The sequence below is a fragment of the Rhincodon typus genome, chromosome 4 (assembly GCF_021869965.1).
Source record: "Rhincodon typus isolate 14 chromosome 4, sRhiTyp1.1, whole genome shotgun sequence".
Taxonomy (NCBI): domain Eukaryota; kingdom Metazoa; phylum Chordata; class Chondrichthyes; order Orectolobiformes; family Rhincodontidae; genus Rhincodon; species Rhincodon typus.
In genome coordinates, this window is record NC_063335.1 from 47,779,984 (window position 1) to 47,797,601 (window position 17,618).

Below are 17,618 nucleotides of genomic sequence, written 5' to 3' on the forward strand. Positions count from 1 at the left end.
GACCCTTCTTCAGAAAATCTGAAGAAGGGTCTAGGCCCGAAACGTCAGCCTTCCTGCTCCTCTGATGCGGCTTGGCCTGCTGTGTTCATCCAGCTCCACACCTTGTTATTTCAGGTATGGACCCTTCTTCTGAAGGTCCAGACCCGAAACGTCAGCTTTCCTACTCCTGTGATGCTGCCTAGCCTGCTGTGTTCATCCAGCTCTAAATCTTGTTATCTCATACTCCAGCATCGGCAGTTCCTACTATCCCCAATTTAATCTGATCTTGGAAGCTAAACAGACTCAGGCCTGTTTCATACTTGGATGGGGGACTGTCTGGGAATTCCAAGAGTCTTATAAAGAGACAGTTCGTGTCAAATGGCATTGTTACTAACTATGGATCAGAAGTTGTGGGTTAAAGTACTACCTAAGGATGTGACAGCAATGTACTTGAAGAATAAAATATTCAAACAGGTTGACTAAAAACATCTTTTTAACTTGTTCAGGTGTTTAACAATTTGGCCTATCAAGTCCATATCAGTTCTCCATACAGCAATCCAGTCAGTTTCACTCCCTCGTTCTTTGTGAAATCACTGATTTTTCCACTCATTGGAGGTAGTTCAGAGAGGGTTCATGAAGATATTCCCTGGTATGGAGGAATTGTCTTATGAGTAAAGACTGAACAGGTTGGGACTCTACTCACTGGAGTTTAGAAGAATAAGAGGTGATCTCATTCAAACTTACAGGATTCTTAAGATGTTTGACAGGATAAATGAGAGGCTGTTTCCCCTCATAGGAGAGTGTAGTACCAGAGGGTATTAGTCTCAAAATAAAAGGGTTGCCAATTTAACACTGAGATGAGGAGGAATGTGTTTTTTGAGAAGGTTGTGAATCTTTGGAACTCTACCACAGAGAGCTATGGGGGCAGAGTTCTTGTGCATATTTAAGGCTGAGAAAGATAGATTCTGGATTAGTAAGTGAATGAAGGGTCACAGGGAAAGGGCAGGAAAGCAGACATGTGGAGTGCCTGATCAGCCATGCTTCTATTGAATGATGGAGCAGGCCTTATTCTTATTTCTTATGGTCTTATGACCTTCCTAGATAGTAAGTTCCAGGTCATTACCACTTGCTGAGTCAAAATGCTCTTCGACATATTCATTGTGCATCAGTTCCCCAAAACCTTATTAGTCTCCCATATTCCTTGCAATTTCTTGTCCCCGACTTTGCGAATGGGAAGATAATTCTCTCATTACCTTATTCAACCTGTCATAACCTTGTATACTTCTATCAAATCTCCCCTTAATCTCATTTGCTCCAAGAACAACCACCCCAGATTTTTGAGCCTACGTAAAATTGCACATCCATGTAAACTGAAATACCATATCCATGTTCCAGAAAATCTTTTCAGTACTTTCTCAAGTAACCTCAAATTCTTCCCAAAGTATGGTTAGAGAACTGGATGTAACACTCCAGCTGGGGCCTAACCAGTGTTTTATATAGGTTCAACAGCAATTCCCTGCTTTTGCACTCCATCCCTCAATTTATGAAGCCCAAGATCCCAAATGCTTTGCTAACCATTCCCCCAAAATGTGCTGCCACTTCCAAACATCGATGAACATGTACCCTAGATTCCTCTGCTCCTGCATATTCTTCACCTGACGTAGGGGCAGCCCTCCGAAAGCTCGTGATTTCAAATAAACCTGTTGAACTAGTGTCATGTGACTTTTGACCTTGTCCACCCCAGTCCAACACTGGCACCTCCACATCCTTCCATATTCTTTACAGCTGTGCTATTTACTGTACATTACTTCTACCTTTTGCAAAAATGCATTACTTCATATATCTAAGTTGCTACTTAGATGCCCATTCTACTAGAAACTTTGGAACAATATTAAGACCTCTGTATTGTTGCGACAGTGTATTCACATGCTAAATGTAATTATTTAAATAGATGTTTATGCTGCAATGTAATAATTCACTAGAAGTTATACAATAGCATGTGATTCAGTTCTCTTGTACAGATCATTTCGCTCTGGATTCAACTTTTATGTCTGTCTTTAGCTTAACTTGTATTTATCTAGAAAGAGATGATGCAGCATGGCAACAGTGATCGTAAGTTGATAGCAGTTGAAGATGGCAACTGAAGCCAGAAACCCTGCTTGAAGTGCTGCTACTGGATCATAACTCTGCACAGCAATAGTGAGAGCAAAGATTGAAGACGATTTTGATGTATTCCCAGCTTTGTCTTGAGATGGAAAGGCAAAAACATTCAACAGCAGCAGAAATCAGTGGACCACTGCACTTTAGTGCAGATTCTTTCTGGCTGTCATTGCACTTGCATGGTATTTGACAACCTCAACATCAAAGCCCATTCCATCTGCAAGATCAAAGTTTGCTAGCAAAAATGCAACAGTGGGGTGGCTCATGGTCAGCCATGTGGAAATCATAGCATACTGTGACCTGTAGCAAATTTCACACCATGGGGTTAGAAAAGAGTAAGAAACTTAGAATGTTGCAGCCAGGTTTTGGGAGATGGACTAGAAAGCATGTGATATCTCAGATTACTTCAAACTATTTAGGTTTAAAATTCATTAATTCTACAAAGACTATATGGTTGTGGATGCAGAGAAACTGGCTATAAAAATTACTAATGAGACAGGAAACAAAGATCTGCACAGAATCAATAATTCTGGTTTATCTGATACTAACTAGAAGGATCTAGCAAAGCCCTGGGCAGCATTAGAAAATCAGCCTGGAATTAAAACCAATTTCTGAGCATACTGCCTGCAATTTGTGGTATAGACAGAAAACTAATGACAGCTTGCATGATGTATGATGTCTCTGATGCTACACCTGAAATGAATAATCAAGTTGGATATTGCCTCCACTATTATGAGGCATTCTAGAAATACATCCAGGAAATGTCAAAGGGAAAACTCAAAGTGATATGTTGCAGACAGCGTTCTATAGGATGGATGAAATTATGAGGCAATTGTGGTTGTTAGATATGGTTTGCAAGCCTTAGGGTCTCGATCATCCATTGGCACCCAAACAAAGCAAGTGGTGCAGCAACTGCAACCTTCTCCAGAGAGGTGCAAATGCAGACATGGGTCCAGAGGAAAACTGGGGACCAATTATCAATGACAAAAGCCACCTGCCTGCCATATGATAGGCTCCCAGATGGCTGAACAGCTTGATGGTATAAAAGCCACTGGATCTCTCTATGGTAAGGTTTTGTTCTGCAGTGAAAAAGCTATCGTTTCTGAAGACAGCCAATATATTTATCCTCATCAGTTACTGTAAGCTGTCTATTTTTAACTAGGAAGTCAGAGACTTTTTAAGTATGAACCAGCTCCCTGTAAAAAGTGAAAGTACCTAAAGAAGGAAAATCAAGAACCAGTGTTCTGACAGGCAAGCAAGAGAAAAACTGCAGTAAACTCTGTGGAGAGGAACCATTGAACTGCCCTCCCAATCTTTCCCTCCATTTATTTTGCAGGCATGCGTGCAAAGAGCATGAGCTTATAAGTGGGTTAGAGTTTTAATAAGTAGAATTAAATGCCAACTGTTATTAATTGTATGCCTTTAGTTATTTTTTTCTAAAGAAGTAATTCTTGTTAATTATATCAACATTGATCATCTTTCTGTCAAGCTGGATGTAAAAAGTCAGGTAAATTGGGGAATTCTGTGTACTTTTAAAAAAAAAACAACTTTTGTGATGACTCCAAGGATGGCAAGGCTTGACTTCCAGCTCCCTACCCCTGTGAAGCTTAACACAGCAGTCACTTGAAGTAGACTAAACAAATCTAGAAAGGTGCAGGATTAAAACATGTCTAGCTTGCCATGAATCTAACGTGCTTTTTTTCAATACAGGGAGAGGAACGCAACAAGGACCCGTAATCTGTGGCATTTCATTTTAGAGGGCTGGCCTGAGTCCATCTTGGAGATCCCTATGGATTTGAGAAGATTTTGACCATATCAAAATGAGATCAAATGCTAATGGAGCGCTCTTTAAAGCATGCCAAGTACTCATTCTGCTACTTAAACTTGACATACTTGATCAGCTTTACCTAGGCAGGCATGGAAATAGAGAAGATGAAACACTTGATAATGAGTCAATGTTCCAGCCCAGCATCAGCAAGGGCATTGACTCTGACAATAAAGGCTGTGATGCACGTAAAGTACACCAAGCCAATCAGCACACAGAATATTTCCAAACCACATGACATTATGCAACTACCATGGACCAAGACAGTTACAGATGTGTTCATTATTGGCACAGAATATAATAATTATCACTCCAAAATTCCAACTGTCCCATCACTTTGGAACACCTTGAGCACAGCAATAACCACCACTGTTTGCACCAATTTTACTCTCTTTGAACAGGATATCCAAAACCAAACCACAACACACGGGAAAACAGTTCTAGAATACGTGAACAATGATCCATCAAAGCTTCTCCTTGTTCACACGTAATGACTGCACATAAAGTCAAGGCAGTCAAACTGTTGTTCAAAATGTTTTGGAAACTGGATAGGATATCTAACTGTTGGTAATACACCTTCACATAACTCCATTAGACTCCCAAGTTATCACCTGCCTGAGTTGACCAGTGAGAACAATACTACCAAGCTATCTCACCATCTCATCATTGATCACAGTTAAATGAGAAACAAAATGAAAGGCGTAAATGGCACACATGCAGGTCCAGAATGACAACCACTACGCATTGATCTGAAGGTGAGGGCCCTACATCCAGAAGAATAAACATGGATTATAGAAGAGCTGTCCAAAGTGTGCAAAGAACCATGTTCATATAAGGTGACAAAACCAAACTCCTGGAGATGTGAACGGCTCTATCTTATCAAGGTCCCAAAAAAATGGGAACCATTCACTTTAATGGCTGAGATATTTAAAAGGTTAATTAGCTTAGTTAAAAGACGATGTATGAGTCAATATTCAGAATTAGACTTGCTCAAAACTCAATAATGGAATTATGGTTCAACAGTTTGGGATAACAGCCAGTTTGGTATGCTAGAACAGCTATTTTGTACAGAGATCTCTGGACACCCTTATAGCTTTAATTCTACTTCCAGATAGCATTCTTAGTTGAAATAATTGAACAGCTTGGGAGAGTTGTGTTTTCTCTCTGACACTGGGGAAGTATAAAGAAGGTACCTCCCTGTTCAAATCAAAAGGATTCCAATCAAAATATTGTACCAGCAAAACCATTAGGAAAAGAGGCTTACATTCTCTCCCTGAACCTAACTACAGAGTTCACCTACAAAAGCGAATTCTGACTATTTGACTACTGAGGTCACAGCTGCAGAATCTGACTTGAATTTTCAACCTTTTCACTTCAGAAAAAGATTCTTCAAGCAAATCTGCAGGATTATTAAACTGACTTCATTTTCATCTTCATAAGTAATCTTTACCATGCTTACATTAAAGTACTGTATATGTAATTGAGCTAACAGTTTCACAACTTCTTTCTTAAGTAACTTTCACCAATAGTTGAGTAGCTAACCTTCTCTCTGGTTTCAAACACAAAATGTACTAATAGATACACTAAACTGAAAAATTCAAAATACTAGCTTAATCAAATTCTTAGTTTGCGGATCACTCTGAGGAACATCTTGTATGTTGCTGTTACACCATTAAAGCTCCGAATTCAACCTCTATACCTTCCTCTCAGCTTTGTTCCTATTAATCTACAAAGTGGCAATAAATATTGTTCAAAAAAGATAATGGGTTGTATTTAATGCCACCACCTTTCAGGGAAGCCCACCTAACTAAATGCGAGCTGAAACTAAACTGGGCTGTGTTAAGCCTTCCCTGGGGTTAAGGGATTTGGGGTGCACAGTGGCTCAGTGATTAGCACTGCTGCCTCACAGTGCCAGGGACCCGAGTCCAATTCCACTCTCAGGCAGCTGTCTGCGTGGAGTTTGCACATTCTCCCTGTGTCTGCGTGCGCTTGTCTGGGCACTCTGGTTTCCTCTCACAGTCCAAAGACGTGCAAGTTAGGTGGATTGGCCATGCTAAATTGCCCATAGTGCCCAGGGATGTTTAGGTTAGGTGGGTCAGACATGGGAAAATGCAGGGGTAGGGGAATGGGTCTGGGTGGGATGCTCTTTGGAGGGGCGTTGTGGACTTGTGGGGCCGAATAGCCTGTTTCCACACTGTAGAGATTCTATGATTCTATGATCCTGGGACAGAAAACCCACCCCCTAAGAATTGCCAACCAATCAGAAGCTGGTAGCTGAGGATTCATCAGCTGATTCAGCTGAGGAGCAGTGACAGCTGCTAGCTATGTGGCTCGAGATCACTTAAGGGACTCTACAATGAAAAACGTATGGGGTTATGGGGGTGAATGAAGGGGCTCAGCAATTAGAGCTTGAGACTGATTTTCAGTGAGCCTCACCCTTTCTCAATATTGAGTCCCTTGATTATCTTTGAACAAGGGACCCCTCTCCACAGCCTGCAACAGTTTCAATAAGGTTCGATTTTTGGGCTTCCCGCACAGAAAGTCCTTCATCTGCTTATTTGGTTGAATACTAGTGATGGCGGAACGGTCATTCACAAGCCTTCCTGCCATGGTCTTAATTGGGTCTGATGTGGAAAGGCAGCAGGGACCCAATTAAACAGCCTATCACAATTAAACCTACCTAGAGGGAAGGCACTGAATTCTGCCCAATGCCCTGGCCAGTACAGCAAAATTTCACTCCGACAGAAATTCACTTCTCTTTGTGAGATGATTGTTATATTTTTCTCTTTCCAGTCTTTAACTTCTTAGGTATGAAACGGTAGTGATTGGAACCAGGTGGATCTTATTGACTATGAGATCCTTGATTGGGGTTATTAACCTGAGCCAGAGAGCCCTGGCTGACAGATATAAAAGGAGATTCAGAATCTCTTCATTTGAGGGACTGACTCCAAGCTGGCAGGCCACAGGCAGTGTACTGTGCACATGTAAATAAAGGGTTACTTAGTGACAGGGTACCAGCCCTCTGTGCAGTTATTTCAGTGGCAGTGAGTGTGGATGGCCAATAAAGAGCACTTGGAGATTGGACATAGTGCTTAAACATTTCTCCCAAGCAGGCGTATGCCTTAGAAGGAGAAAGTGTACGTTCCAGCTGCCCCAAGTGACCTACTTCGGTTACAGAGTCGACAAAATCGGGTTACACCATTTGCAAGATAAAGAGAGGGTGATCAAATATGCCCCATCTCTCACATCTGTATCGGAGCTTAAGTCTTTACTTGGGTTTCTGAATTATTGTGGGAACTTCACATATAACCTTGCGTCCATCTGCTATTGAAAGACGTGGAAATGGTCACGTAGCCATTAGGAAAGTGAAAAGGTGTTGGCCCACTACGATCTGAAGAAGTGCGAGGTAGTGCTGACATACGATGCCACCACAATACAGTATCGGGGTAATGTGGCCCAACAAAGAGAAACACCCAATAGCGTTTGATTCCCGGACGACGGCTGATGCCAAATGCAAATGCGCCCAGCGACAGAAAGAAGGTTTGGTGGTCATCTTTGGTGTGATGTGAATTTGTCATAGTAACGGGCCATAAACCTCTTGCTAAGGTGGTACTGCCTATAGTTTCTGGTCTAATTTAGCGGTGGGCCATTATTTTCAGCGCATTGTACAAGTAGGAATACCGCCTAGGAGGCTAAGTGGCTAATGCGGATGCGTTTAGCTGCCTCCCACTGGCATATACTCCACTGGTGGTGCCTCCCCTGGAACAGTCTGTTCTGGTTTTAAACTTTCTGGACACTCCTCCAGTCACCGCTGACAATATTTGACTGTGCATATAAAAAGATCCCGTCCTGGCAAAACCAAAACAACTGGTGGTAATGGGGAAACAGAAGGGCCATCACAACCAGGACTGAAGCCTTTCTGGACCAGCTGCGACCACATAACTGCAGAGGACGGCATATTACGATGGGGAGGAAGAAGTGATTGTCCCGAGCAAAAGTCCAGGTGTTTCCAAAATGAAGATATTGGTGAGAAGTTATGTCTGGTGGCCAGGTTCGGGTGCCAACGTAGCTGCATTGGTGGGGCTATGTCCAGAGTGCCAATAAGGATAAAAATTGCTGCCGCTGTCATCCCCATATTTGCAGGAATGGCCAGGTAAAACCTGGACGTGGTTTCACGTCAACTATGCCAGCCCTTTCATGAGCTCCATGTTCATGGTCATTGTGGATGCTGATTCAAAGTGGCTGTATATGCATAGAGTTCATTTGGCAGACTCAGGGTTGATGACTGAAAAGCTGCGAGATTGTTTGCGATACACAGACTCCAGGGTCACGGACAATAGGACGTCATTCACCAGCAGGGAATTTGAATATTTCCTAAAGTCAAATGGCTTTCGGCATGTTCGGAGAGCTCCATACCATCCAATATCTGGTGGTCTGGTAGAAACAGTGGCCCAAAAGGCAGGCTTAAAGAAACAGCCTACAGCGTCACTCAAGACCGAACTGTCCCAGTTCCAGCTTGATTATAGAACCATCCCTCATGCAACTACATGGATAGCTGCAGCAGAGTTGCTAATGGAGAGAAGACTCCGCACCAGGTTAAACTTGATATTCCCAGACCTGCGGTGGGTGTTGAAACAGTAGCAGGAACATCAATGCTGGCCACATGCTTCCTCTAAGCGAGAGAGACAGTTTACTTCGAGGAATGAAGTCTGGTGCCGGAAACACGGAAATGGCCCTGTGGGGGTATGTGGCGAGGTCAATGAGAGGTCAGATTCCGTGATGGTAGGTGAGGCGGTCCTGAACAAACATGTGGATCACCTGAAAGCTGCTATCTCACAAACAGGGCAGCAGCAAAACATACCTGGCCCCTCAGAACAGCCAGAAGGCCTGTTAGAAATAGAGTTTTCTCCCCCTCTCTCACAAAAACCACAGAGTCCAAGATGGATGCAGCCTCGATACTGTTACTGCCGGAAGAAGGGGTGGAAACTCTCCGGAGATGTGCTAGGCGCAAGAGACAGGCTAAGGTCTGGGACACACTGCCCGTGTCAGAGTCTGAGTAAGAGGAACCAGATCTTGGGTCAAAACATCACAGGACTTGGGGGGGAAGGATATAATAATTTGAACCGGATGGATCTTATCAGCTATGAGAGCCTTGGTTGGGGTTGATAACTTGAGCCAAATGGGAGCCCTGGTTGACAAATATAAACAGGAGATTCAGAATCTCTTCACTTAAGGGACTGACTCCAAGCTAAATGTAGGGTGACTCTAAGTCACAGAATCCCTCCGATGTAGAAACAGGCTATTCAGCCACACAAATCCACACCATCCCACCCAGACTCTACCCCCTACCCTATTCCTGTAACCCTGCATTTCCCTTGGCCAATCCACCTAACCTGCACAGGTTTGGGCCATGAGTGGAAACCGGAACACCCAGAGGAAACCCACGCAGACAGGGTGTGAATGTGCAAACATCACGCAGACAGTCACCTGAGGCTGGAATTGAACCCGGGTCCCTGGCATTGCGAGGCAGCAGTACTAACCACCAAGCCACCGTGCCCTTGGGTGACAGGATACTGGCCTCTGTGCAGTTATTTCAGAGACTGACCTTAAGAGGTGGCAATGTTCACAATAACTCATCATCTGATTTCTAAGCATTTCTTCCTGTCTTCTGCTCTCTTGTGCGCCATGTGGGAGAAATTAGAAGTTTAAACCCATTCTTTGGCACAGCTGATTGGATTTTAAAGCCATTTTGTTTACAAAACTACATTAAGAAACAAATTTTAAAAACTTACTGGCTCATACCTTTGGGTAAACTGAAATTTCTCACTTCAGTTTCTAACAAAACATAAGAAGTATTCCAAAACCTTGTCAAATAATTTCCAAACTATTTTTGCTTGCATTACTTGTAGTTGAATTTAATCTTAAACGCTGGAAACTTAAACTGAATTAGATAGATTTGTACAGGTTTTCAGTAGTTTAATGTGAATAATTGTAACTTCGTTTTGAAGCAAGTCTCATTATTACTTTATTAAATACAGAAAAATACATACCCATCACTTTTTTTCATGAGATATCCCTTCTTCTCACTGCCATATTCCTTATTGCCTTGAAGCTGGTGCATACTGTATCCCGATTGTCTACTTTGAGAATCCTAAGAGAAATCAATAGGGTTTTCACAATGAACACCACAAGCATTGGAAAAGCAAACACAGAGAGCAAAACGAATTCAAACAAAATAGAATATTAATTTCAGGAGTATGGTAAGATGCAAGGTGCAGCAAAAAAAGGCAAGTTTCATGGTCATTCTCCAAGAAAGTACTTGTAACTATTTCAATGCTTTTAATTAATATGCCATTATTCAAAGTCATTCAATGGTTATAGGATGACTATAATGAACAAACAGCATTTAACACCCTGGAAAAAAAATACCTACACCAATGAGGGTCAACCAATAGCAGGAAAGAAAATTGCTCAAGTCCAGTGTACAAATCAGACACAGTGAGGAATGATGGATGAACTTAGATCTGTTATAACATTGGCTCAGGTCTACTCAAGTCTGGTTTGCTATTTGCAATTGTTCAATCTATTCTAAGAATACTCTAGTGTTGTAGAATCTGTCACATAGGACTCGTAAATTTGGATGAAATTTATACTGTGGAGTTGTAGTGACTGGAACAAAGGCTAGATGGATCTTGTTGAGTATGTGATTCCTGATTGGGGCTATTAACCTGGGCCAATTAGAGTGTCTTGGAAGACAAATATAAACAGGAGATTCAGAGAGTCTCCTCACTCTAGAGACTACCTCTGAGCTAGCTGGTCAGGTTGCACGTGTAATAAAGGCCGACTGGGTGACAGGATATTGGCCTGTGTGTGGTTATCTCAGGAGTCTGAATTGAAGTCAAGATTCTGATCTTATTGTCTAACTTCCATTTGCCTAACTTAAAACTTTAGTTATCCAAGCTCAGATTAAGCTTTTATAGAGGTCACATTAATGACTTTGTTTCCAAATATCACCAGAGCAATTTTTTTTAATAATAGAACTTTTAATGACTATCTTTTTTCTCTCATGGTCATACTCAGAAATCTTATTGCCATTCAATTTAACAGTGATTTCATTGATGTTTGAGTAAGAACCGCCAGCAAATTTAATGCCATGAATTGAGACTGGGGAACAACATAGACTAGGTTTGCCACATAAACAAAAGGAAACAGATAACATAACCGGCATGCAAATGTTCATTAGAACTGGAACTTACTCTCCTAGACTTTGATCAGGAAAGGCAAAGGCATTTGTAGGAGACAAAAGGTGTAAATTTAAATAAAAAATTGTTTACAAAAATTAGAAATAGATTAAATATCAGCTGAAGTACAACCTTAGAAATTGCCAGAAACAAGCTTACAATGCAATTATTCACCATGAGCTTCTTTGTTAAATTTATATTTATGTACAGTTCAACAATGGCACAGCATACAAAATAAAATTAATATTTTCAGTCATTCAGTCATTGGATTCTCTAACACTTGTAGACAAGCAGATCAATGGTTCTATATAAGATTGTTTAATAACTGTTCAGTAAGCTCTACAACTCTACATGTGCTCTATACAGAGCTGATGTAGATCTCGATCGTGCTGGTTAAAACATACTTGTTAAATGTAATATACAATTTACTATAATGATATCTCAATTCAAAGGGAATAGTATAAAATATTTCATTGTTGGAAGTTATAGTAAACAAAAGTATAGTGCGGCATGGAATGAAGCCACGTAGTCAATTCAGTCTGCACCATTTCTTTCAGAGAAAAATCAAGTCAGTTTTCTTGCAGCCCTTTGGTTCTTTTTCCAAATTAATTTAAATTAAATTAAATCTGATTACAATGGCTGAAAGAATGATAATCAGTTTCCATTTAGCCTATTTATTTCCTGTCATATTTTATACATCTCCATTTAATCCATTATATATAAAAGTGTTACATTATACAGTACTTACATTACAAAAATGGGCCAGTCAGATTTGATATTTATGTTACATGAGGCTTTCAAACCTTCTTCATCTAATCTCATTAACATACCTATCTCCTATCTCCCTTGCATGTTTATCCAGCTACCCCCTTAAATGCTTGACTTGAGCCCAAGAAGACTGTCAAAATGGAATAAAGTAAAAATATAGAATTCACATTAATTCTCCTACACTTATTTTATAACATTACAAACTACACACATTTTCATCCAACACAATACAATACATACGGTAATAAAATTGAATATTACAATTCACATAAATCCTTCAACATTATTTTGATCACTACTCGAATTACCAACAGTAGTATAAAAAATTTGGCAACATCATTCCACAAGTAATTTTCTTTGCTATTGCCGAATGCATCAAATGTTCCAAGTAGTTAAATTATTCTATTGATAACCTTGAAATTAAGATCATTTCATGCATCATTGATCTATTGACACAATATTATTAGTGAGATTGCTCGCATATTTCTATCTTTAGTCAATGATTTATCACGTTGCAGCATCTAATTGTTTCACATTTTCAGATACGTTTCTCAAGTGGTTTATTTATACATATATCCAAGGGCTGAACAACAGGTAGCTGGTAAAATCTGCCAAGAAGGATTTAGTTGATCGCTCATCACTAACTTTATTGCGGACAACTGGGAATTGTGTACGTTCCAGATGACCAAGCTTTCTTCTTTGCCTGGTTCTCTTGGTCTCAAATCCAGCACTTGATTTCTTTATGGCAAATGTTTTCGCCCATCCTGCTTTTCTTGTGGTCACAGAGAAACATCTTTCTGAAATTTCCCTTTAGGGAGAACTTTGCCTCAAATATCACCACCAGCTTTAATTTTGGTCTATCCAGCATACAAGGTAGAACAACAGTGAGCTGTATCCTTTTTTGGCTGTTGATGTTGCAAGGAAGACACTTTCACTAATCTTGGTAATAATCTTGTTTGTTGTAATGTCAATGCTCATTGATGTCTTATCCAAATTTCCAATCCAAGCCAATCAATATGCATTCTTCTCTCCACAACATGTGACAAGAGTGAGAATGAATGGATAATTTTATCATTGATTTCAGGAAGTAGATTGTGATTTGTTTTGTTTTCTGACAAAGTACTAAATTGCACCTTTTCATGAAGTTTGTGCACTAATGGCACTGGTCTTGAATTCTGAAATACCATCTTTCTCCGCTTCTAAGGGTGTAGAGTCAGATGGCACCGTGGGCGATAATGTGACCATAATACCAATGCTCGGCATTGTAGTATGGCGTACTGACCTCTACATTGCCGAGGCCAGAAGCCAGCTCTCTGACACCTCCTTCTACCGCCCCCTTGATCATGACCCCACCCCCGACCATCAAAACATCATGTCGCAAACCATCCACAACCTCATCACTTCAGGTGACCTCCCACCCACAGCCTCCAACCTCATCGTTCCCCAACCCTGCACCGCCAGTTTCTATCTTCTTCCCAAAATCCACAAACCTGACTGCCCTGGTCGACCCATTGTCTCCGCCTGCTCCTGCCTCACCAAACTTATTTCTACCTATCTCAACTCCATTTTCTCCCCCTTGGTCCAGGAACTCCCCAGCTATGTCCGTGACACCACCTACGCCCTCCACCTCCTCCAAAACTTCCGATTCCTTGGTCCCCAACACCTCATCTTTACCATGAACGTCCAGTCCCTATACACTTGCATTCCCCATGCAGATGGCCTAAAGGCCCTCCACTTCTTCCTGTCCCGCAGGCCCGACCAGTCTCCCTCCACTGACACCCTCAACCGCTTAGCTGAACACGTTCTCACCCTTAACAACTTCTCCTTCAATTCCTCCCACTTCCGACAGACAAAGGGGGTGGCCATGGGTACCCGCATGGGCCCAAGCTATGCCTGCCTCTTTGTAGGATACGTGGAACAATCCCTCTTCCGAAGCTACACTGGCCCTATCCCCCACCTCTTCCTCCATTACATTGATGACTGTATCGGCGCCGCCTCCTGCTCCCACGAGGAGCTCGAATAGTTCATCCACTTCACCAACACCTTCCACCCCAACCTTAAGTTCACCTGGACCATGTCTGATACCTCTCTCTCCTTCCTGGACCTCTCTGTTTCCATCTCTGGCAACCACCTGGAAACCGATATCCATTTCAAGCCTACCGACTCCCACAGCTACCTAGAATACACGTCCTCCCACCCACCTTCCTGCAAAAATGCCATCCCCTATTCCCAATTCCTTCGCCTCTGCCGCATCTGCTCCCGGGATGAGGTATTCCACTCCCGGACATGCCAGATGTCCTCGTTTTTCAAGGACCGCAGCATCCCCCCCAGTGGTCGAAAACGCCCTCGACCGTGTCTTCCGCATTTCCCGCAACTCATCCCTCACACCCCCCTCCCCTCAATAACAACCAAAACGGGATCCCCCTCGTCCTCACGTACCACCCCACCAAACTCCGAATCCAATGCATCATCCTCCGGCACTTCCGCCATCTGCAATGTGACCCACTACCAAAGACATTTTCCCTCCCCACCCTTATCTGCTTTCCAGAGGGACCACTCTCTCCATGACTCCCTCGTCCACTCCACACTCCCCACCAGCCCCACAACCCCTGGCACTTTCCCCTGCAACCGCAGGAAGTGCTACACCTGCCCCTACACCTCCCCCCTCACCCCCATCCCAGGCCCCAAGAAAACCTTCCACATCAAACAGATGTTCACCTGCACTTGTGGTAGATGTAATCCGCTGTTCCCGATGTGCCCTTCTCTACATCGGGGAAACCAAGCAAAGGCTTGGGGACCGTTTTGTGGAACACCTACGCTTGGTTCGCAACAAACAACTGCACCTCCCAGTCGCGAACCATTTCAACTCCCCCTCCCACTCTTCAGACGACATGCCCATCCTGGGCCTCCTGCAGTGCCACTACGATGCCACCCGAAGGTTGCAGGAACAGCAACTCATATTTTGCTGGGGAACCCTGCAGCCCAATGGTATCAATATGGACTTCACAAGCTTCAAAATCTCCCCTCCCCTTACCGCATCCCAAAACCAGCCCAGCTCGTCCCCGCCTCCCTAACCTGTCCTTCCTCTCACCTCAAGCCGCACCCCCATCTCCTACCTACCAGCCTCATCCCGCCCCCTTGACCTGTCCGTCCTCCCTGGACTGATCTATCTCCTCCCTAACTCCCCACCTACACTCACCTTTACTGGCTCCACCCCCGCCTCTTTGACCTGTCTGTCTCCTCTCCACCTATCTTCTCCTTTATCCATCTTCTATCCGCCTCCTCCTCTCTCCCTATTTATTTCAGAATCCCCTTCCCCTCCCCCATTTCTGAAGAAGGGTCTAGACCCGAAACGTCAGCTTTCCTGCTCCTCTGATGCTGCTTGGCCTGTGTTCATCCAGCTCTACACCTTGTTATCACCAATGCTCGGCAATCCAGTTTTCTCCAGTTTAAATTGAGCTGTGTACCTTTTGTTCTTTCTAAGACAGCTTGATAGATCATGTGATATACATCAATCTGTCCATTGGCTAAGAAACTGCTGCCAGAACTAGTGGAGGGAAAATCTAAAAGTCTTCATGCACACCTTTAAATTCATGAACAGTATTAATTACCAACAATTAAGTACCACAACATGGTTTCATCCTTGTAAAATTAGTGTCAACCTTTACATGAGATATACAAAATGTTCTTTTAGGCCAAAAGTAATGGAGATGGCTTTTACATGACATCAACTTTCACAAGAGAATATATATTACATTGATATATTTGGAACTTAAGCCTGTTATTTAGAGAAACAGCTTCATAGTATTCAAGAACGATAATGCAAGTCCTCATTACTCAAAATCAGAAGGATTTGTGAGCCTCTTCTTTGTGTTCTCTCTTTACATATTACTTTTAATTTTGCCACTCACTTTGTGTTGCTCTTGCTTACTGAACTGGTCTTTAACCTTTCCCATAACTAACCTAAACCGCATGATATTATGATCATCATTCCCCCTTTGCTACTTGTTCCATGTCATTCCCTAGAATAAGATCCAGGAATTGACTCCTTCCTCATTGGCCTGGAAACATACTGATCTAAAAATTTCTCCTGACCACACCTTACGCACTCTTTCCCCTCTCTATTCTTTAAACTATTACTATCCCAGCCTAAATTATAATAACAAAATCACTAATTATAACCAGTTTTTAATTTAATTTTTGCAATTCACTGTATTTGCTTTTTTCTCTTTCCGTCTTTCCTTCTAGTTGGTGGCCTACAGGAAAATGTGTACTACAGGATAGTAGTGTTACGTTACCTCTATTGTTTCTTGGCTCTGATCAAATAGTTACTGTACTGCACCCCTCTACAAAACCCTCTCATTTAGTAATATTCTCCTTCTGTCACTCCACTTCCTTTAGTTCCTTGCTTATCTTTACTGAACATCTTGCATCCAGGATTTTATAGTACCAATTCCTACCCCTTTTTGACCACCACTCCATGATGATTTCCTATTCTTATTTGATTATCTACAACATGTTCCATGCATTCACCGAAACGAGCTGTAAACATAATTTTGCCCCTCCTGTATTCCATCTTACTTTGACCCCAACTAACGTTACTATTGCTTACTTCAGTGCAATCTGTCTCTCTCAGTTCTTTTTGCAGCCTAGTTCACATTTCTCTGGCTATTTAGAAATAAATAACACAAGCTCAACAGGTGGCAGGCCAGCTGCCTGGCCAGCAAGAAACTGCGAATTTCTTTTACATTCTAAGGAAAAGACAGGTTCAAGAAAGAAAAGACAGATTTCCATTTGTATAGTACATTCAGGGGCTCAAGAGAACCTAATGAGCTTTAGTGACAAATACAGTTGAAGTATACTCACTGTTGCAATGTAAAGAACATGCCAAACCTATGCTGATCAAGATCCCACACCAATGTAATACTTTCTTTTCTTTCATACGATGTTGGCATTGTTGGCACAGTCAATTTATATTGCCCATTCCCAAATGCTCTTAAGGACCTTGAGGTGAACAACCTACCTGACCTTCTGCAGTTGATTTAGTGTAGGTATACTCAGTGCTAACTGGAAGGGAGCTCCAGGATTCTGACGCAGTGCCGGTCAACTAACAGCAATACAGTTCCAAGGCAGGTCTACATGTGGCTTAAAGGGAGTTAGATTCTCCTTTGATAGAGATGGTCAGTGCATGGCACTTTGTAATGCAAATTGCCACTCATCAGTTCAAGACAGTGTTGTCAAGGTCTTGCTACATATGGACACGGAATGCTTCAGCATCTGAGGAGTTGAGAACAATGTTAAACATTGTGCAATCACCTGTGAACATCCCAACTTTGAATCATTTCACGGAGGGATAAAGCAGCTATACAGGGTTGGCCATTGGACACGACCCTGAGGAACTCCTGCAGTGGTCTCTTGGGTTTGAAATGATTGGCCTCCATGACCACAAGCACCTTCCTTTGTGTCAGACATGACTTCAACTAATAAGTTTTCCCTTGGCTTCCACTAATTCAATTTGCCAGAGGACCTTGATGCCACACACCGCCAAATAATGCCTTAATGTCAAGGACAATGAATTTCAGTTCACATCACTAGATAATTTGCCTTTGTGATGCAGATTGAGGTATAACTGCCCCACCCTTCTC

The 17,618-nt window shown here is 42.3% G+C and overlaps 1 protein-coding gene across 3 annotated transcripts in view; it reads right to left on the minus strand.

The window, feature by feature from the left end:
• The window catches only part of LOC109937727 (arf-GAP with SH3 domain, ANK repeat and PH domain-containing protein 1-like), a 315,453-nt gene that overhangs the window by 103,123 nt on the left and 194,712 nt on the right, over window positions 1-17,618 (minus strand). For all 3 annotated transcript variants that reach the window (XM_048595762.1, XM_048595761.1, XM_048595763.1), the window contains one exon: window positions 10,015-10,115. In XM_048595762.1, coding sequence (XP_048451719.1) covers window positions 10,015-10,115 — 101 coding nt within the window. The remainder of the gene's footprint in view (window positions 1-10,014; window positions 10,116-17,618) is intronic.